Source organism: Convolutriloba macropyga, chromosome 6 (assembly GCF_964194025.1).
Source record: "Convolutriloba macropyga chromosome 6, txConMacr16.3, whole genome shotgun sequence".
In the NCBI taxonomy this organism is placed as follows: domain Eukaryota; kingdom Metazoa; phylum Xenacoelomorpha; order Acoela; family Convolutidae; genus Convolutriloba; species Convolutriloba macropyga.
The window spans coordinates 71546191-71568012 of record NC_134473.1 but is presented as its reverse complement, the minus strand read 5'-3'; the positions used below and the strand labels follow the sequence as shown (position 1 = coordinate 71568012).

Sequence of the window (21822 nt, the reverse complement as noted above, 5' to 3'; positions counted from 1 at the left end):
TCCAAATATTTTTTCACTATACTCTGCTGATGTTCAATACACTCACCAGAAACGGACAGCAGATTATATTCCGCCGCTTACTTCAAAGCAGTTCATGACGTCACACAAAACAAATTTATTTACAATCTTTCACAAAGCGAAGCGTGGACAAATGTCGGGAAAACGTGACAAAAAGTTAGATCAGCGAAATTTTTCTTGTAAAGTGATGAATGAAGAAACGAAAATATTGCGACAGTGCGGAAGGGAGTGTCCTATGTGCATTAAATTTGGAAAACAAGCTCACAGATGTGAAGGCAAGATCTGCTATTGCTGCGATGTTTACTACTCATTGATTGTCGGTATTTAAATATTGATCTGAAACCATTCAGTTTTTGTGCTCTAATGACCGCTTTTTGTCCCTTATGACGAACGGATTCAAATCTTTCAAGATTCGCGAAGACAATTCAAATCTTGCAAAACTCTTGCAAGAGTATTTGAACTTGTCACATTCTTGCTAGAACGTCTCAAGATATAAATCTAAACTTTAAAAATGTGTTCTACTACTCTCTAAAATTTGATTAAAAAGTTTTAACCCTAACTGTTTCACAGTTAAAACGATCGAAAAAAATCTCTTTCGGATTCAAAATCTTGCATGAACTTTTTGCGATACTTAGAGACTATTAAGGAGGCATTAGCTCATTAGTTCTTTCAAAATCATGCAATATTCTGATTTCTTGGAAAATTCGGAATAAACTTTTCGAGTCTACATACAAACAGATTAAAACTTTGGAAAAAGATAGATTTAAACCTTTAGCATTAGTCCATAATGAAATTGACTCTTTTGCATAATAGAATCTCTTATGCTCAAATTTTCATCGCTATTTGCAAACCTCAGAGCTTCGGACCAATGGTTGCCAAACCCGCTGAAGAAAAGTGCACCACACCCACAGTACTTTTATGGGCGAACGGGTACCGTTTATACGAGATGCTTGTATTTTTTTGAAAAGTTCAGAAGGTTCTGCAAAGCGTCAGATATCCTTAACGCGGCTTTCTGTAGCATTTTAGTCCTCGTTTTTACCATGATAAATGCAAAAAACTTTAAGTAAAAACAACTTGTTTCAAACTGAGGGAACTAAAAACCATTCGGTACTGGTTTGTCCTTTTTCCCACTAGAGTAAACCCAATTCTCCCATGCTTAAGTAACGTGGGATAACCCCCCTCCCTTGAGACAGTATTTACTTACTACCTACGTATCTATCTGTGGATAGTCATTAAATTTTGAAACATACAACTTTTGCTCCTAATTATTAAAAATTTCTGTGCAGGTGCACATTGCCAGTTGTTTTTTCGACATAAACGGAAAGAGTTGTATATATCCATGAAATCTGGGTATACCCAAAATAACTATCCAAAGACCGTGAGTTGAACCTTTGTTGGTCTGGGAAAGAATACTGTTCTATCAATTCACAATCGAATTAAACTTCATAGAACGTGATCCAACATGCAAAATTTTGATACTTCTAAACATGGATCACCTTGTCCAGAAGTTGAAACAGAAATATCCTTGATAGAAGGTGACAAGATCTTGCGTTCTCATCATGGTAAACCAAGAAAATTTTTTGTCACCTTTTGGAAAAAATTGCAACTAAACTATGCTATCATAGACCCCGAGTTTATTGGTCATTCAACGTATAAAGCCAAAAATTCTGAGAATCATGAAAATTGAATTACATTCTGAGAAAAACGATTTCTTTTTTCTATTACTTTTGAAACTTCGACCATTATGAAATGTCATTTTTATTTGAAAAGTTCGGATAAAGTGGATCCAGAGCTTTTTCAATGTCGTACCACTGAAAAATTTTTGATTGTTGTAATATTAAGTAAATTAGTTCACAAAAGACGATTGTCCGGAGCAGAAAAATACTTAATTGCTGGGGTTAAATATCAGCAGCAGGCTGCTTAGAGTCGCAGTTACGCTCCACTCGTCCTCTTGTCAATATTTTTCTCTCTTAATTTAACTTAACATCAATTCTTAATTACACACAAAAATTTGATTTTCAATTTCTGGGTTTTAAACGACGGTGTGCATTGCGACCATAGGAAGATACATTGGGTTAAACTGTCATCGGTAATAAAAAAGAATTTTTGGTTCTGCGCCGTGCCTGTGCGTACGACCGCAGATTTTTTCTTCAGATAAACAGGATCAATTTACCAGATATTGCAAATGCAATCATTAGTTTAATCACGGAAAGATTGTACTTTTTTGTACATTAATAGGCATTTAGGCTGTTGTATTGTATATTTCTTAGTAAAATTACACAACCTTTTCCATGTTACGATTATCTAATTATCTAATGTGGTTTTGGAAATTCAGTGTTTCTTTTTTTCTCCAGAAAAAGCTTGCCTGACGAGCTTTTTAGCTCACAATCAGGGCATCAAAGAAAGAGCCAATAAAGGACATGAAGAGCAATTTACAGGTGGATAGTGACTAATTCAAGATCAGGTCAATTAATCGTTTTTTTTAAGATATGAAGTTTTGATGAAAAATTACAAGATTAAGGAGCAACAAGCCTCTCAATGTGTCCGTTAAGATGCCATTTTGATTTCTGACCTAGGCCCAGGAAATATGATTTCGAACGTACCTGCAGTGAGAGATTGCCCATTTTGCAAAGATATCTCCCTGTTGGAATTTGTCAGCTCAAAGATGTTCACAAAACTGTTGGCAGTGTTCAAGTCTGAAGCATCGTAGCTGTATGCTATGGTTCCCCCAGTGCCTATGTCAGCGTCTGATGCTGATACTGTCACAATGGTTTGTGTGTCTGTAATTGTATCTGCAACCTGAAACAAGTCACATGAAATCAATGGGCACAGTCTTGGAGTCACTATTAATACGCCGGGCCGAGGTGTCAACGCTAAAAAACGGGAAAACCATGTAAGATTGGCGGTGAATGCGTTGAATAAGATCTGCACTTGAGGCGTTGAAAAGAAAGTCTTGCTATTTCTAAGCGTCCCGGGTCAGGTTTCACCGCTAAAAATCGCTAAAAAATGACCGCTAAAAACCGTAAGATTTGCAGTGAATTTGAGTAAAAAGTGTAAGATTTGCGCGCAATGTGATGAATGCGGTGGAAAAAGTTTTTAAGAGGTGAAAATTTTTTTTCACTGCTACCAGCAGAATGCGGTGAAAAAAAATTCAGAGCTACCAGCAGAATGCGGTGAAAAAGAATTTTCACCGCTACCAGCAGAATGCGGTGAAAAAAATTCAGAGCTACCAGCAGAATGCGGTGACAAAGAATTTTCACCGCTACCAGCAGAATGCGGTGAAAAAAATTCAGAGCTACCAGCAGAATGCGGTGAAAAAATTTTTGTCACAGCTAAAATCGCAAACCTTGCAAATATTCACTGCTAATTTCATCACTTATCTTAAATTCACATGAAATTTTATTGCAGTAAGTGACAGATGGCGCAGTGGAATAAGAACTTGGTGACATGCAGGGAGTCAGCAGGGAGTCAGTGGTTCGAAGCAATGTACGGCAGTTTTTTTGTAAAAAATCCGGTGAATGCGGTGAAAAAAGTTTGTCACCGCTAAAAACCGCAAATCTTACAAAAATCCACCGCTTTCACAACATTCAACGCTAAAAGATGCTGGCATTTTGTGCTGAAAAAAGTTTTCTTTCACCGCTAATCTTACATTATTTTGTGATAAAACATCAACCGGGGTAGCTCTTAGACAGTTTTGGCGTTTTAAGCGTAGATTTTACAAGAATGCGCGGAAAAAGAATTTTCACCGCTACCAGCAGAATGCGGTGAAAAAAATTCAGAGCTACCAGCAGAATGCGGTGAAAAAATTTTTGTCACATCTAAAATCGCAAACCTTGCAAATATTCACTGCTAATTTCATCACTTATCTTAAATTCACATGAAATTTTATTGCAGTAAGTGACAGATGGCGCAGTGGAATAAGAACTTGGTGACATGCAGGGAGTCAGCAGGGAGTCAGTGGTTCGAAGCAATGTACGGCAGTTTTTTTGTAAAAAATCCGGTGAATGCGGTGAAAAAAGTTTGTCACCGCTAAAAACCGCAAATCTTACAAAAATCCACCGCTTTCACAACATTCAACGCTAAAAGATGCTGGCATTTTGTGCTGAAAAAAGTTTTCTTTCACCGCTAATCTTACATTATTTTGTGATAAAACATCAACCGGGGTAGCTCTTAGACAGTTTTGGCGTTTTAAGCGTAGATTTTACAAGAATGCGCGGAAAAAGAATTTTCACCGCTACCAGCAGAATGCGGTGAAAAAAAAATTTTCACAGCTAAAATTGCAAACCTTGCAAATATTCACTGCTAATTTCATCACTTATCTTAAATTCACATGAAATTTTATTGCAGTAAGTGACAGATGGCGCAGTGGAATAAGAACTTGGTGACATGCAGGGAGTCAGTGGTTCGAAGCAATGTACGGCAGTTTCTTTTTGTAAAAAAATCCGGTGAATGCGGTGAAAAAATTTGTCACCGCTAAAAACCGCAAATCTTACAAAAATCCACCGCTTTCACAGCATTCAACGCTAAAAGATGCTGGCATTTTGTGCTGAAAAAAGTTTTCTTTCACCGCTAATCTTACATTATTTTGTGATAAAACATCAACCGGGGTAGCTCTTAGACAATTTTGGCGTTTTAAGCATAGATTTTACATAATTTTGGCGTTTCTGAGGGTATCTGACATAAACTCAAAGCTAAATTTTTTGATTTCATTTGGAAAAAAGCGTTTAACTTAACCTTGATTTGAAAAATATCCCAAAATAAGATGAGCTCTCAATCAGAGAACAATTTTTGGTGTCGCTTGAAGAGGACAAAATTTTTATACGTATTTTTGTACATTTTGATAATGTGCTAATATAAACGAAGAGATTCTTCGCCACTCAAGGAGTTATTCAAATCCCACCAAAACTTTAATGGGATATTCCAAGTGTATATAGTCTCAATCAGAAAAAAATTTTTGTCTCTTCTTTTCCAGGAAAAAAATTAAGTTTTCACACCGAAATGTAAAGTTGTGCAGACAATGATTTTAATATTGATTGATTATTTATCGGGTCCAGCTACCTCAAAATTATGACTATATTTTGTCTTAGCATGTCTGGACTAAAATTAGTTTTGCTACGGAAACTCACATATGCGAATAATGATTTTTTTGAGGTAGTTTTTTTTATCGAGTCAAGGAGTTACTCTAATCAAACGAAACTTGGTATGCGAGACTCCTATGAAATTAAAAACTTAGAAAAAAAATGTGATGTCGCTTGTCGAGGAAAAAGTTAGATTCTCATACGGAAATTTGAGAAATTTGCGAAAACCGCAAATTTTAAAAGTGGGCGTTTTTTATCAGGGCAAGGACTTTTTTAAATCCAGACAAAGAACTAGCGGAGATCCCTCGTATTTTGCTATCAAAAAAATATTTATGTAGCTCGTCCAGGAAAAAAAGTTAGTTTTTGATTCGAAACTTTAAATTTTGGGCATTTTTATAATTTCCTTTTTTAAAAAGCGAGAAATTTCATCGGACCAAGGAGTTACTCAAAATCAACTCAACTTGGAATGGAAGATCTCCATTGTATATAAAGTTTCAATCCGAAAATGTTTTTGAGGTAGCTTGTTAAAGGATGATGTTAGGTTTTCCAGTAAATTTGTTAATTTTACGAATAACTAATTTCAAAAATATTAATTTTGGGGTCAAGGGGTAATTCACAACCAACCAAAATTGGTATTGCAGACTCCCAGTGTATGCCGGCGTTATAATAAGAGAAAAATTGTCGTAAGAAAAAATTAAGGTTCTAAGACATCTTGAAGGCCTGTGGGCATTACCTGTTTATCGTGTTTTGAGGACAAAAAGTCAAATGGGTTCGACGAAAACTCGGACAAAAAAATGGCATAAAAGGAAATTGCCGATTTTACACCCAAAACAATTCGAAGAGTCGTAAGAGAAAAACTCTTAGTTGGCCAGGGTTTCGGCTTGAAAAACACCAAAATTTTGTATCATCTTCTCTTAGAATTGCAAAATTTTGTAGGATCTTCGCTAAATTCTACGCTAACTAATGTAAGATCTACGCCTAGAAACGCAAAAATACGAAAGATCCAGGCTAAATTCAAGGCAAAATTATGGCATATGATCGTTGACTTCAACTGAAATTTATGTAAGGTTTACGCTTAGAAACGCTAAGATTACAGTCCGATTTATAACGAATAGTGTTTGAGAAAACTAAAGTGTCCTAGAAGTTTCAGAGACTTTGGTCTAAGCGTTGAAACAAGGCGATACACAGCAGACAGGCTACATTTGTAAACTGCAGACAGGCTACATTTATCTGAGACCTTCTCTAAGAAACGCAAAATTAGATAAGATCTACGCTTAGAAATGCAACATTATGTAAGACCTACGCCTAGAAAGGCAAAATTATGTCTACTAAGCGGTAAATGGCTTTGACAAGTGTGAAAATTCATCGTTATGTTTCTTACATTATTTCGCAATTTTGCGGTAAATGCGCTGAATCTTTTTTGCTAAATTCAACGCATTCACTGTAAAAAAATTGAGGTGAGTTTTCTAAGCGCTACTTACCGCCTATTGTTCCGACCCCACTTGTGGGGGGGAGGAACTATATACTCAAATGGGTTTTTTTTTGTTCCGTGAATTTTGGCCGACCGATATATTCATCGTAGAGAGTTGAGACTGGTATCATTAGAAAGCTTGTCCAACGTAGAATATGGAATTAAAAAGATTTTTTTGATTTTCGTTTTTGACAGGGAGATATCGGGGTTTAAACTTTCAAGAAAATTGAGTGAATTCCGTTGATTTCATTCGCCTTTTTTCGGAATTTTTGACTAAAGTTTCGCCAATTTTGATAAAATTTAATAAAATGACAAACCTCTTTTACAATCAAATGAAGCCCAATGAACAAAAAAGTTGTTTCGAAGGGATCGCTCATATTTTTTTGGATTCGTATCTCAAATTTCGTAATTTCAAATGAAATTTTGATTTATTTTTTGAGGTTTTACTAAAGTTTTATAATCCTATGGCATAAATTTTTTGACTAAAGATGCAATAGAATTGCTAATGAGCAATAAGTGAACCTATCTAGTGCTTTGAGTGGACAGCTAATGGCTGTTAAGACTTTGAAAATAAATTTTCGAAATTTTTTTTAAAATTAGTAAATCATAAACTTATTTTTGTGAACTGTTAGTTCGTCTCAGTAAAACAGGATTAAACTACTTCATACCACTGCAACATACGTTAATCACATTGGCGGCTTTATCAAATAATTATTTGTTATACGTCGTCAATGCCACAAGATTTCAAAATTTTTAAAATTTTTTTGGACATTTCGTTTTATTGGTTCATTTTGAAATCTTATCACGTCATCCTTATATTGATGGCTACATCTTCCTTTAGCGAAGACGTCCAATGGATCATAGATAAAACTTTCTGAGAAAAAAATATGGTTTAAATGGCTCCAACACTTTCTTCTCCCATTTTTCTAAAGAAATTTTGGTTTTTGCCTGTTTTTGTTGTTATTTTTCGTAGTCATAAGACATATTGTGATGTCTTACTGATTACCTAGGCATGATAAACATCTTTGTATTTACATCGTGGCATGGCTGAGCTTATTCATTGAATTCTTATGAAAGCTTTTGAGTTTAATGGCTGTTAAGACTTTAAAAATATTTTTTTTTTTGAGTTTTTTTTTAACATAAATCAATCGAAGCTTATTTTCGTGAATTGCAAATCAGTCTCGGTAATGACAGAACCGCTTTTTTTCTACATCGTCAACAATTTATCTGGTTAGCGATTTTGTCTTCTAACTATTGGTTTTTTTGACTTCGGTGCACGAGTTTTCATAATTTTTATAATTTTTGGATTTCTTTTAGTAATTTTGGTTCCTTTTGAAATCGTATTACGTTATCCTTATATTGATAGCTCCCAATGGCTTAGTGAAGACGTTCAATGGATCGTTGAAAAAGTTTTCAGAGAAAAAAGCTTATGGTTTAAATAGCTTCGACACTTTCTTCTCTCAATTTTAAACCGACCTTTTGGATTTTGCCTGTTTTTGTTGTTGTTTTCATAGTCAATGACTTGTTGTAATGTCTTATTGATAGCTCCCATTGGCTTATTGAAGACTTTCAATGGATCGTTGAAAAAGTTTTCAGAGAAAAAAAGCTTATGGTTTAAATAGCTTCGACACTTTCTTCTCTCAGTTTTCTACCGAACTCCGTTGAAAGCTGTAGAATTCTATGACTTTGATACTATGGGTTTTCTCAAAAATTTCGTGGTTTTGATGTTTTTTTCTTTGCCATACGACTTATTGTGATGAGTTGTTGATGTCACATGAATGAAACCTAAGATTGCTATTTCATCGAGGCAGAATTTAGTGTGTTTAATTAACTGCGTTGAAAATAATTGAATTTAATGTCTTTGATACTAGGGCTTTTCTCAAAAACTTCGTGGTTTTAATATCTTTGTTTATAATTTTTGGTTTTGAAGTCATTTTGTAACAATAGAAACAATCACCTTGCTTTTAAAAAATTAATTGAAAATAGAAGAGTTTATACTGAAAAAATCATTCTCTAATGGCTTTGAAACTTTTCTCGCTTAATTTTTGTGAGTTTGCTGTTTTTGCTTTTTTAATTTTTTTAGGTAGCCGTAAAACTCTGATCGGTCTCATAAACTTGTTTTGTTGCCTGTAATGTTGCCCATAAACCTGTAATGAGTGATGTTACCCGAAGCAGTCAGTTTAAAGCCAATAGTCTTAAAAATTATGATATTATACATCTTCAAAGATTTTTCAAACTTTTCAGTTTTTTGTTCTTTTCGTCAACTTATTCTCGTCATTGAGAAGTCCACTCCAATTCCTTGAATTTCAAAAAACAACTTGTCTACTAATAATATGTCGTAACTGATGTTTTGTTTGGTGGACATTATGCGTTTTCATAAAAAATATTGTAAGTGGTGTATTTGTGTTTCTTTTTTCTCTTCTTTTAGCTTATTCAGGTAATAACAGATCCCAATGATTTTCAAATGTGGCCCATATGAACGAACTTCTTTTCTCTTTTAGTATAATTTTAGCTGAATGAGTATAAATGTAAACTGAAATAAAAATAAATAAAATTCAGATAATAGCTAATGATTTTAATGGCTTCAATAATTTATGCTATTGTTCTTATTTTTTTGAGATTTTCTGCGTCTTTGTGTAAATTGTCCGTTTTTTTGAGATTTTCTGCGTATTTAGTTTATTCCTATGGTTTAGTCTCAGCAAAGACAGGTCCCATTAGTTTCATATTGACTTTTTAGTAAATTTATCAATAATTATTTTGTTAAAAAGCTAAAGATTTTTTCAGACTTTGGAAATTATTTGGTTTAAGAAATGTTGATTGATCTTTGACTTCAACCTCATTTTTTTCTCTATGTCAACTTTTTACCTAATCTCATTATGAAAAACAAATATCTGTTTGCTGTATCATGCTGTATAGTTAGCAAAATCTAAATTTGTGGAGTTAAGGTTTTATCTGATTGCATTTTGACGTTGTTGAGGTGCTTCTAAAATTATATATTGGGTTTCTGCCGTGAAAATATTGTTTTTGCATATTTTGTTGTTTGCTGTTTTTTCTCGTAGTCTTTTTATTGGTAGATCTCGTGAGCGCTGTAATGAGAAATGGCATTATGTAATTCAATTAGTATTTACGTTTTGTAACGTGTTTTTTAAAGTCAAACATCTATTTTTGTTATCTCTTCATTTGGTTGACAACTAAATCAAAAATGTAGATGAGCTCGGGTCGGAACATCATGTGCGAACGCACATTAACGAGCCGCCTTGTTTTACATTATATTGCCAAAACTCCTCGGCTCGGAATCTAAAGGTAGTAAAAATTATTGAATTATATTTTTATGTACCCCCCCCCCACCCAGAGTTCTGTTCATAGCACCTAATAAACATTTTAAGTAAAAATAGTTCGAAAATTTGGTAGTAAAACATTTCGATATTTGTGGCATTGATTTATACAAACCTCGACAGCGTATACTTGAGGGCTGAACAGTGGGTAGTTGTCGTTGCAACCCGAGATATAAACTTGCATATACTCCGTTGCTGTTAAAGCGTCGTTCAAATACGAGTCGCTATCAGAGAGCTGGATAGACATGTTGTAGACAGAGTCCGTTTCTCGGTCTACTGGACCATTCTGTCGCAACTCGGCAGTGTTCGTTGTCCAATCATAATCGACTTGGAAGAGGTTGTCGGAGTTACCGCTTTCTATTGACACAGTAACCTGAAACATTCATTTTGCGAGCAATAAGCAATTGAAAACAGATCGCATTTGCATCCAATAACGTTTGTTCTCTTCTTTTAATTTGTTTTAAGCGGCCTCAGGATTTGGTTTTAAGTACCTCTTAAGGTAAACATCAAAAATAAAAAAATTAAATTAGGACAAAACGCTTTTTTTCAGAACTAACCTGAAAGTAGAAACTGAGGTCTGATATGATCACTGTTATGCCCACTATCAGAAAAAATTTTAAAAAAATGAATGCCGATTTTATTGTTTCTAAACAGAATCAGCCTCTTACACTTTTAAAGTTATAAAGTTATTTCACGTCACTATAGCACACCGTTCCACTGATAACATAACCTTCCCGCCGTTATGGAAAAGGTAAAAAAAAAATGAACTGAAAAGTTTTAGTCAAGTATCAAATTTTTCAGGGTTTTTTGGCAATTATGATATCAAAGCACAACAAAAACTTGGATTCTGTAGTGATTTCAGGTCTCAAGCAAGTTGCTGTTATTAATTTTGAAAATACCTGTCCGTGAGGATGGCCACTGAAATCCGAGTCCTCTAGTGTGATAGTCATACACGTTGCGGGGTAACTAGCACACTCAGAAACTGTACAACTAGTTGGCGATCCGGCAGCAAGAGCCGGGGTGTGTTCGTTCACAGGCGCCACGTGAACGAACACAGTTACTGTTGTTGCGAGGGCGGCTGAGTCGGTCACAGTTATGGTCATCTCGTAGTCTTGGGATCCCAGATCGTAGTCGGCAACGTTTAGTAGACTCAATTGGTCTCCTGAAAAGCAACGACTCCCTGGTCGAGGCATGTATCTGACCTCGTTTATGTCGCAGACCCTTTTGAAATTTTGAAACAAACACAGGTATGGCATTGGTTCAAACATACACATGCGAGCAATTTTCGTAATGAGAGACATAAACGCGCCCTGTACTAACGATCAGTTTTTCCATTTCAGAGTAACAGGATAAAAGGCAACACGGGGTAATATCAACAGTTGAGTTTTTCCCATGTAATTTAAAAATTACTTGCTTATTTAGGACAATATATATTTTTTTACTTTTCTGCTTCAAATTGCTTCAAATTTTCTTTCGCCTAAGAAAGACGGAAAGTCATTTTGAACGAGGACGTCAACTTGGGCTGTATTAGCACTAAACTGCAGAGACGAAATTATCCTACATGATTGTCGAGATACTGTTTTCTGACGTCAATCTATACTTATAACAAAAAGAAGTTACATTCTAACTCCGGGTAAAAAATATTCCAGCAGAATGATTCAGCCAACTCTGTAAACTTATTTCCAACGTTTATTGGAAAAAAAATCAAAAATAATTGAGGCGAGCGTTTTCTTCAAGTGTTCATCGAAACATTGAAACTCGCATTCATTTATTTGAACTAATGAGACACCGCCGACGCTTTTTAAACTGGAAGTTAGACAATTTTTAAATCTGTTTGGATAATGCAAACTCAAAATTCGCATACTATTTTAAAACAAAAGAAATGGATGGATAAGTTGTTTGCATTTTTAAGCATTTTTGAGTGGCATGTTTTGCGATTTTAAGTTGCATTTTTGTACATTGCAATTCTGTGTTGCATTTTTTGAGTTGCAGTTCTTCAATCTCGGTTGCATTTTTGAAAAAGCAGCATTCCCAGGCTGAGGTCCCAGACCGAAAGTCAATATGTCCAGACCGAAATGAACGCACAAGGGGGGGGGGGGGGGGTGTCGTGCGTTGAAAATTACACGGTTTGGAAACACCAATGAACGCACGATAGTCTGGACATAGGCAACTTTAATGGGGGAGGGGGGGTTGTTTTGAATCATCAAATATACGCTACCTATCATGTCCCAGTCACTTGCAGTGCCCGTGGTTACACTCTCCACATAATTGAGACTGTCCCCAGAATCTGCATCGGTGCACGTGATCTGCTGCTGGAAGTAGTAAGTGCCTTGGGAATTAAAGTACGTCAAGTCACCATCTAATATTGTCAACTCATAGTAGGTCGGATAGCACACAGGTGCAATGTCGGCCACGTCTGACACTAAAACAACAATCCTTTCTTGTATCCAATGTATTCACATCTTTTCCCCATTAAGAGACGGCTCAAATTAAACATTTTTAATACTAGGTGTTCATTTGGGCAACCACTCGGAGAAAAATGTTTTTCTCCTCATTGGTTGTCCTTGTTGGACAATTGTTTATTTTTTTCACAATACATCAATTTGTACCTGCAACTAACCATCCAACTAAATTTGATTCATCATTCATTCGATTTAGCAAAGTGCATTACACTCAGTCAGTCGGCCGGTCAAGTTTGACCGCCGGGCCGAACAGTGAAGGGAAAAGAGATTAGATCAAAAGTTAGGAGAATTCATCCAATGTGTATTCTCTCTTATAGCCGAGCTATTTAAACATTTCAAACCTTTGGTAAGTGAAACCCGGTCTACTTACACTTTCCACTTTAAACATTTCAACGGCCAGTACAATAGAAGTCGCCTTAAAATATATTTTTCATATGGTTTTTCAAAATTATCTGTTGTTACAATTATAATTATTATAACCCAACTGGACAGACGCATGACCATATCAAACGTGGATGAAAAATTAAAAATTTAAACAACTGAGTCGATCTCTGTCTACAAACAACCCTTTTCTAAAATAGGGTTCAATTTTGCAAATATTTGCAAACTCTTTCTCGATTATGACAAGTTTGTGAATATTTGCGATTTATCTCTTCACAAGTCGAAATTTGCAAAATTTTTGCAAACTAATGTTAAGATTCCAAAAGGTTGAAAACAATCGGCGGAGTTCATCCCGGTCAAGTTCTGCTTAAATTATCAATTTTCTCGGAGATTGCTTAAATTAATTTAAAAACAAAAAGTGCAACCATGCAAGAGATATGTGTGATAGAAATAACCAAACAGTGCCACTTTCTAACGATACGGGATCAAAATTCAAAATCTGTTCGTAAATTTTGGTAAAAATACAGAATTTTACAAAACTTAAGTTCTATTTTATAAATAATTGCAAATTTGACGTTAATTTTTGACTAGGAAATGACCAGGTTTTAGAAATTGGAGAGTTACATCTGCTTCAAATAGACTGAATTGCTCTAAAACAAGAATTACTAGAATTTTTCCCAGGCAAAAAAACTGGCACTGCACTGTTTTCGGACACTGACAATTCACAAATTATTGGTTAACTCTGATAATAATCACGCTTCCGTTAACAAAATTTGCCAACTCATAACTTTTTCTTCAAACGTAAATTAAATTAACTGTTCTGCAAAGCTCCTTGTTGAGCAGAAAAAGCATCGTCCAAAACAATTTACAAACTTAAACTAAAATTGCTTTCTGTCGCAAGAGAAATTTGCTTTCTTCAAACATACCCGAAAGTTGCCAGAAAATAGCCACCATTGATTTCCATAAGACTACTTGAGGTTAAAAGAACAGAAAAAATGGGGAAAATTGATTTTTCTGCAAAAACATTTTTAAAAATGCGGACTATTTTGATGTCATTTAACAGTTGAACATACTCATGTTTCTCAGTGAAATGATACAGGGGCTAGTATCAAAACCAATAGGCTTTAAAGATGGTAACTAAGACTTAAACCTACAAAGCTAAAGAAGCGGGCATCTAAAACTGGTCTTTATGGGTTTATCCTTTTTGGGACAGATCATTAAAAAAATATAGCCGAAAGACTCCGGAATCAACTCGAAGAAACTAAAAACTATAAACCAGCCATCCACTAAGTGAAGAAGTTATTAATTTCAATATACTATTCAGCTTAAAGCAAACAACAACCCGAGTAAGCAAATTATCAGGAATAAGGAAAACTGAAAAAAAAATTCTTGAAAAATTTTTATAAGTTGAGAGGAGTTGTATATGATAGATTTTTGATAGAATTTAGTTTGGTTCATCAGATCATTATCAAACAGTAAAAGAAAAATAATCAACGATTTATTTCGAAAAACGCGAAAACTCGAGCGAAAAGATATGGAGAAGACACAAAATCAGAAAACATCTGTTAATTTCTTCATAATACTCTCTGCACAAAACATAAGAAACAGCTACTTCAGAAACTGTTGACCTATTGAACACCTATATGACAATCAAAACCACTGTAAAACATAGAAAAACAGCGGGAACTAAAATTTTCAAAACCTGCAAAACTTCAATTAATTTTTTGAATTTATGTGCTATCAAGCCTTAATTTGTTTCCACTTAGTACACAAAACACAGTCCAAAAATCTTTCTAAACAATTCAACATGAAACAAATACTGTAAAAGGCAGAAAAAAACGGAAGAACAAGACACAAAAATTTAATAACGGAAAAAATAAGCGGAAGACTCTTTAAAATTAAACCATTTAATTTTCTTGAAAAAAACTTAAACTAATAATGCGGACATCATGTACCAACTTAGACGCTGATTTCAACAAAAAAGTAACCCCAGAGTGTCAAAACATGGAAAAAGAACAAAAACAACAAAAATGCGTCTGAAACCCCGAAATCACAAAAGTAGCCCCAAGATTGCACATAAGACACTCATATTAGGATGGTAAAAAAACTCTTCAAGACGTATAGTAACTCGTTAAAATGGTTAAGAAAATCACTTAGCTCAATAACGCAAAACAAAAACTGAGAATGTGCTTCAACAAAGCCGCACGTGATCAAAATATTTCGCTCGCACAGAAAAAAAATTTCCACACATATTTTTGATGCTCTCTCAGAAACGTGATATGAACTAATGTCATCTTCATTTCGTTAAACCGGTTGACATAAACACCTACTTTTCACTTGCGGTATTGACTCTTACATTCTGTTTTAAAAACCCTGCAAAAAATTAACGATCAAAGACCTTCCAGCAATACTTCTCTTCGATTCTTAAAAAATACAATACGAGATCTTTGAACTGTAAAAAACAAAAATAGGAACGCAATAATAGCCTGCAGAGAAGACTGAAAAATTGTTTGCAGAAGAAAGTTGAATGTCGAAAAAAAGGAATGTCGCAGGTGGGGGAAAACCTAAAAACCCGCTTTTTTGCTGTATATTTCTGCCCTTTAAACAGTTTCAGTGATTTGCATATTTGAAGACTAGTGAGCTGCTAGGCTCTAAGAAAAACTTCATCCAAGTCTTATTTTTTATCGCGTTTTTGACGTATTTGAGGGCAAAAATTCAAATGATCAGAGGGAAAACAAAATGAACAGACAAAAAGTCGGTAAAATAAAAAAACGGAATTAAATAGACAAGCAAGGCTAATATTATTGCTACAAACTTTGTTTGAGAGCAGTTATTAATCTGATGATTATCAAGCGCTCTATGATTAAAACGAAACTATGTGACAAAACTCTGGTAAAAAATGCTCTGGTATAAGACTGACTTTTTCCGCCAATCTTTTCTCATTTCTGTTGTTGTTTGGAAAGTAGAAACAACAGAGGGGGGCCGAAAAAGATTGTATAACTTTTTTCAGCAAGGTGGCGTTAGTTATGCAGTGGTTTTAATCGCAACAAGAGTTGATTAAAAAAAATTAAAAGACAATTGTTATCGCCCTCTTCAAGTTAATTAACAACTCGGCTTCGTATCGAAAGTCGCTCAATTCTCGCTAGCCTTGACATCCGATTGCTAACATTCATTTTCTTTCGCTCATGAGCTCGGGACATTGAATTTGTACAACGATCAATTGATTAATATCCATTTTTTGCCATTATTCAAATCAGTTACCTGCTATGTAAATCACATCCGAGATGCATCTTCTGTTTGTCACATTCACGTAGCCGTCAGAAACGTGATATGAACTAAGGTCACTCTCAATTCGTTAAACCGCTTGAGCTAAACACCTACTTTTCACTTGCGGTATTGACTCTTACATTCTGTTTTAAATACACTTCAAAAAATTAACGATAAAAAAAAGACGCTCCAGCAATACTTCTCGTCGATTCGTAAAAATCCAATACGAGATCTTTGAATTGTAAAAAAAAATGAACGCAATAATAGCCTATTGAGAAGACGAGGCATGCTGAGAAAACAACTAAAAAAAATTGTTGGCAGAAGAAAGTTGAATGTCGAAAAAAAGGAATGTCGCAGGGGGCTGAAAACCTAAAAACCCCCTTTTTCGCCATATAATTATGCCTTTCAAACAGTTTCAGTGATTTGCAAATTTAGAGACTAGTGAACTGTTAGGCTCTAAGAGCAACTTTATCCGAGTTTTATTTTTTATCGCGTTTTTGACTTATTTCAGGACAAAAATTCAAATGGTCAGAGGGAAAACAAATTCATCAGACAAAAAGTCGGTAAAACAAAAAAAAACGGAATTAAATAGAAATGCAAGACTAAAATTATTGCTATAAACTTTGTTTGAGAGCAGTTATTAATCTGATGATTATTAAGCGCTCTATGATTAATACGAAACTCTATGTGACAAAACTCTGGTAAAAAAGCTCTGATATAAGATTGACTTTTTCCGCCAATCTTTTCTCATTTCTGTTGCTGTTTGAAAAGTAGCAAAAAAGAGGGGGTTGGTATAATCTTTTTCTGCAAGGTGGCTTTAGTTATGCAGTAGTTGTAATCGCAACAAGAGTTGATTAAAAAAATACCACACAATTGTTGTCGCCCTCTCCAGTTATTTAACAACTCGGCTTCGCATCGGAACTCGCTAGCCTTAACATCCGATTGCTAACATTCATTATCTTTTGCTCATGAACTGGGGACATTGAATTTGTACAACGATCAATTGATTCATATCCATTTTTTGCCATTATTCAAAACAGTTACCTGCAATGTAAATCACATCCGAGATGCAATGTCTGTTTGTCACATTGGCATCGCAGTCACACGCCTCGACTGTCAAACTTATAAAGACATCCCCGGTTCCTGACAACGTCATAGCATCCGAGTCAATTGCCTCTTTAAGCGATATCTGCCCTCCCGTTGAGCTGATAGAAAACTTCCCAGAACTGGAATCACTCGTAATTCTGTAAGTTACTGACGAGTAGGGTTCCAAATCCGCGTCTTGGGCGGTTACGGAACAAGCAGGTGACAATAAACCCAAAGCTTGGTTCTCACTTATCGTACAGTTAGCAATCGGGTCAAAAACGGGCTCGTTATCGTTCTCGTTATGAATAGTTATATACACTGCCATAGTTACTGTATTACTAGGCGATGCCCCGAGATTATCGTAAGCTTCAACGGTCAAGGTGTAATGCGTGACTGATTCGTAATCGAGCGGCAGTTTTGCCGTAACAACTTGTAATTGATTTTTAAGGCCCAGGCCCGTGTTAATTTCAAACGTGAAATCCGAAGTTTTGTCAATTCCGGACGGGTACTGAATTTCTCTGGTAACCGTGTACTCAAGAACTGGGAAGTTCAAACCACTCGTTGTTGAATCACCGTCAAAGCATAGGAGGGTCAGAAACTTTTCGTCATAGACAGGGTCGTTTTCGGGTATGGTCACGTGATAGTTAAGCGGGGCACAGATTGGGGCTTCATTGACGTCATCAATGTCGATGCTGACAGTTATAGTTCCTGGAAACAAGAAACTTGTTTTTTAGAACAACAGCATTCAACCTTTTCTAACTGTTAGGGGGTCTATGCAGGTGCAACTACTGTGAAAATGGACCAGTGCTGGATTCGAACCAGCGTCTCTTACTTGCAAGACTAGAGTGCTACCCATTTACACCAACTGCTCTTAAGCTCTCGAACTTGGGCATCTGTTATAACCCGTTCTGACGTTCTCTCTTGTTCCTCAAGGCTTTATTTCTCTAGCCAAGTATACGTTGAACAAGTAAAGCTTCTCGTCAAGCTATGTCAAGCTTATCTTATGCACAATTTATATTAGGTTGTTCTCTCTCAACCTTCTAACATTAATATTTTAAAAAGAAGCGGCGGTATATTCTATATGCTTGCACAAATATGTTTGCGCAAATTCTGTGACTGTATTAATTATAACAGCACGTCATAATTGAAAAAAAAATTAAATTGTCCAAGAATATTCTGGACATTAACTACGGTTTTCTCAACATACAAAACGATAGTTGTCATAGTAGGTATAGATTGATTTGCGCGATTTCAAGAAGCGCGCAAAGATTGTACCACAAGTTCCGTTACGACATGTACGATATCACATATGTTGCCTTTAAGACGTCAAGGAATAAAAATTTACTCCAACTGAGAATTTTGTTGTTTCAAGACTGTTAGCTGAAAACTAACTAACGCGCCAAACTCAATTCCTATTCTAATTATTGTTACTAATTCGAACTGCCATTAAGAAGTTTTGATTACAAGGAACAGTATAGAAGTTAAAATTTTAAAGATTGAACATAAATCAACTACCGTCCGACAAATTGTTCTCAAACGACAAGAGGGACAACTGAATTCAGAGTGTGATGTGGCCTGGATAAATTTTATGGGTGCAGCAAAATCCGACTAGTGACGGGTTCAAGCTGTAAACTTCGACGTGATACACTGAAGCTTCAACAACTCGGTTATCTGTTCATTGTAATTTGCTATCCTATAATCGAGTGAGTATTTTTTAGCGACACACTTAATTTCTAAAATGGCCAATTTAAGTCACGCAAAAATCAAGAAGCCAAGACTGAAAAAGTCAAGTCACGCATGAAGTCAAATCGAAAGAATGTTCCAAAAATAATAGCACAAAAACTTTCAAGTTGAATTTTTGCATAAAAAAACATTTACAATAGTTGCTCCAAACTTACATCGAGAGCAAATAAAAAATTTGGATCCCGTCCGTTTATGTGCCCCCAGCTTAGTGAGAGACCATGATTTGCACTCCCAGACCCACGTGCCGTGTTTTATCATAACCCAGGTTGAGGTGCCAGCCGGAAGTGACCTCTGATCAGACCGCACCAGACGAAAGTAACCTCTGATCAGACCATCCGAGACCATAGTATCCTCTGATCAGACTAAAGTGCGCTCGAAACACCGTGCGCGCGAGAAGTGCGCTCAAAATTGCCTCTGATCAGACCTTTCCCGACAAAAGGGACCTCTGATTAGACAAAAATCAGACCATTGTCCAGACGATTAAGCGACAATGGCCCAGACCAATTTCAGACCATCGTCCAGACTATTGTGCGCTCAAAAGTCACTACTGATCAGACTATTGTGCGCTTGAAATCACCTCTGATCAGACTCAATTGCGCTCGAAACGGTCTGATCAGTGAATGGTTTTCACTATGAACGAATTTTGTTATAAAATATTCATTTCATAAAAATTGATGTTTGCATTATTAAATTCATCTAAAGAAAGTACCATTCTAAAAATATTATTAATAAAGAAAACCCAACTGCTGAGAAAAATTTACTTAGCATACCATTAATGCATATTTCGAACCCAATGAATGAATTTGGACAGCTTTCCATATAAAACGCCATGTTTTACAGTTAATCAAATTTCTTTTAAAGGGGACTGGCGTTTTCTCTCAGCTGGACCCCTTTGGTTCTAATCAAAACCATCAGACCCCAAATGTTTCTTTGATCAGAATGCTGCTTTTTTTCCTCTCGGTTGAGCCAACATCTCTCGATAAAAAATCAAAAAATAAAAAAAAATCAACTCGAATTGTTCTCTGATCAGATTAATGTGCGCTTGAATCCGCCTCTTATCAGACCCTTCCCATCTTGAAGTGATCTCTGATCATACCATCCCCAGACCGAAGTGACCTCTGATCATACCATCCCCAGACCGAAGTGACCTCTGATCATACTAATGTGAGCTAGAACCAAATCCCAGACCCTGTAATTTTGGTCTGGGAACACACCGTGTGAATTGGACTTGATCTGATCAGAGGTCAATTCCGGATGACACCTCAACCTGGGAATGATTTAACCATGTAATGGCACGCGCTCTGTAACTAGGGCTGGAGCATACCCTACTGGGGAAGATCCAAAAACAAAAACATAAAAGCAAGAAAAATGGACACTATTGCGAAGGCTTTAAAAGGAGTGTTTATTGTGATACTTGGATTGATATTACAGTATTGTGCTAAGCAGCTCTACATTTTCCGGCTCACCTTTCTGTCGCAGAAAATCTCCTTATGTGAGGGTGATCTCTTACTTAACCACAACTTCATTAGAAACTAAGCAGTCATCATTATCATCAAAAAAGCAATATTGTAAAAAAGGCCGAAATGTGTGGATAATAACAACAATAAAAGGACAGTTGAATACAGACAAACTCGACGTGATGGTGTTACCAAGCAATTACGCATAAAATAAGCATCACTATTATTTATTTTTTATCAACAGAAGACAACGTTAGACGTCCTATTACAGATATACTTGAAAATCACTTTTGAATCTATACAAACGATAGAAAATTGGACAGAAATAAACAAAATATGGGCTTCCGTTTCTCGCGAAGAAATTGTATTAACTCTATTGTAGATATTTTGCATAAAACTTATGAGTTATGTAGAAACTGAAATCCGGATAGGTTAGCTTAATTTATGTTTTGCATTTTTCTCCCTTCTTTCTATCGCCTTACAGAGATTTTACTCTTCAAAACAAGTGCCCTTAAATGTTTCGTAGTTTACGGGTTTCGCGTCAGTTCCTTTTGCAAGCTTTTACTTTACAAGCGCTACTTCGTTTTTGAGCTGTATTTCTTAGATAATACTTGAACAGACACTGTCGAGGAGTAAGTATTTACCTTTTTATTTTAAAAACTGTGTTTTATGTTTTTATAACTGATCATCCAACAAAAGTTCGAATAAATTCAACACCTGCTCCGCTTGATAACACTCAGGCCCACACTCTGAAAATTTTTCGATAAAATTCCACGAAAAACTTTGTATTATTACCCGATTGGTCTTGTAAAAAGCGTACACACAATACACAGTAACAGGCCCATTTACACAAGAATGCGTGTAAAATTAGAAAATGTTCTCTAGCTGAGTCGAACATTTTACAACATTCACGTTTGTAAAAAGTTACAATGCACAGGAGAGTGAAGAAAGTGCCCGAATCATAGTAGCATAGTAAATCAGCGCTGAACCATAGTATTTCACAAACTGTTTTTTAACATGTCCATATTATGATCATGTCACTTTTTACACTGCCCAGACAAAAATCAGTCTAAAATTTATCTCTTTCTGAAATAACTATGAACAGCGTTAATACAAGTTTTTTGGGTTTTCATGATCAAAACATTTTTCAATCCCTCGATTTAGCTGTTCAGAACAAAGGAACAAAAAAAGTCTCAAAACAGGCTGTTCAGGAGTTAAATGCCTAGATGTGCTCTTTTGAACAAAAGGATATAACAATGAATTGAGTAATAATTATCTTAAAGGAACTCCTCGGACGTATTTCATCATATTATGTATATATATATATATATATATATATATATATATATATATATATATATATATATATCTATATATATATACATATATATATACATATATATATATATATATATATATATATATATATTATATTATATATATATATATATATATATATATATATATGCCACAATGAATTCAGGCCCACTTTATCACCTCCTCAAACCACTTTTTTGTAAACAG

General features: G+C 35.4%; 1 protein-coding gene across 1 annotated transcript in view; it reads right to left on the bottom strand.

The window, feature by feature from the left end:
- Positions 1-21822, bottom strand: part of LOC142341396 (protocadherin Fat 4-like) — a 180395-nt gene that overhangs the window by 72214 nt on the left and 86359 nt on the right. Inside the window, 5 exon segments of the mRNA XM_075392323.1 lie at positions 2622-2817; positions 10018-10275; positions 10802-11064; positions 12121-12324; positions 17057-17806. Of these exon segments, the coding sequence (XP_075248438.1) occupies positions 2622-2817; positions 10018-10275; positions 10802-11064; positions 12121-12324; positions 17057-17806 (1671 nt within the window).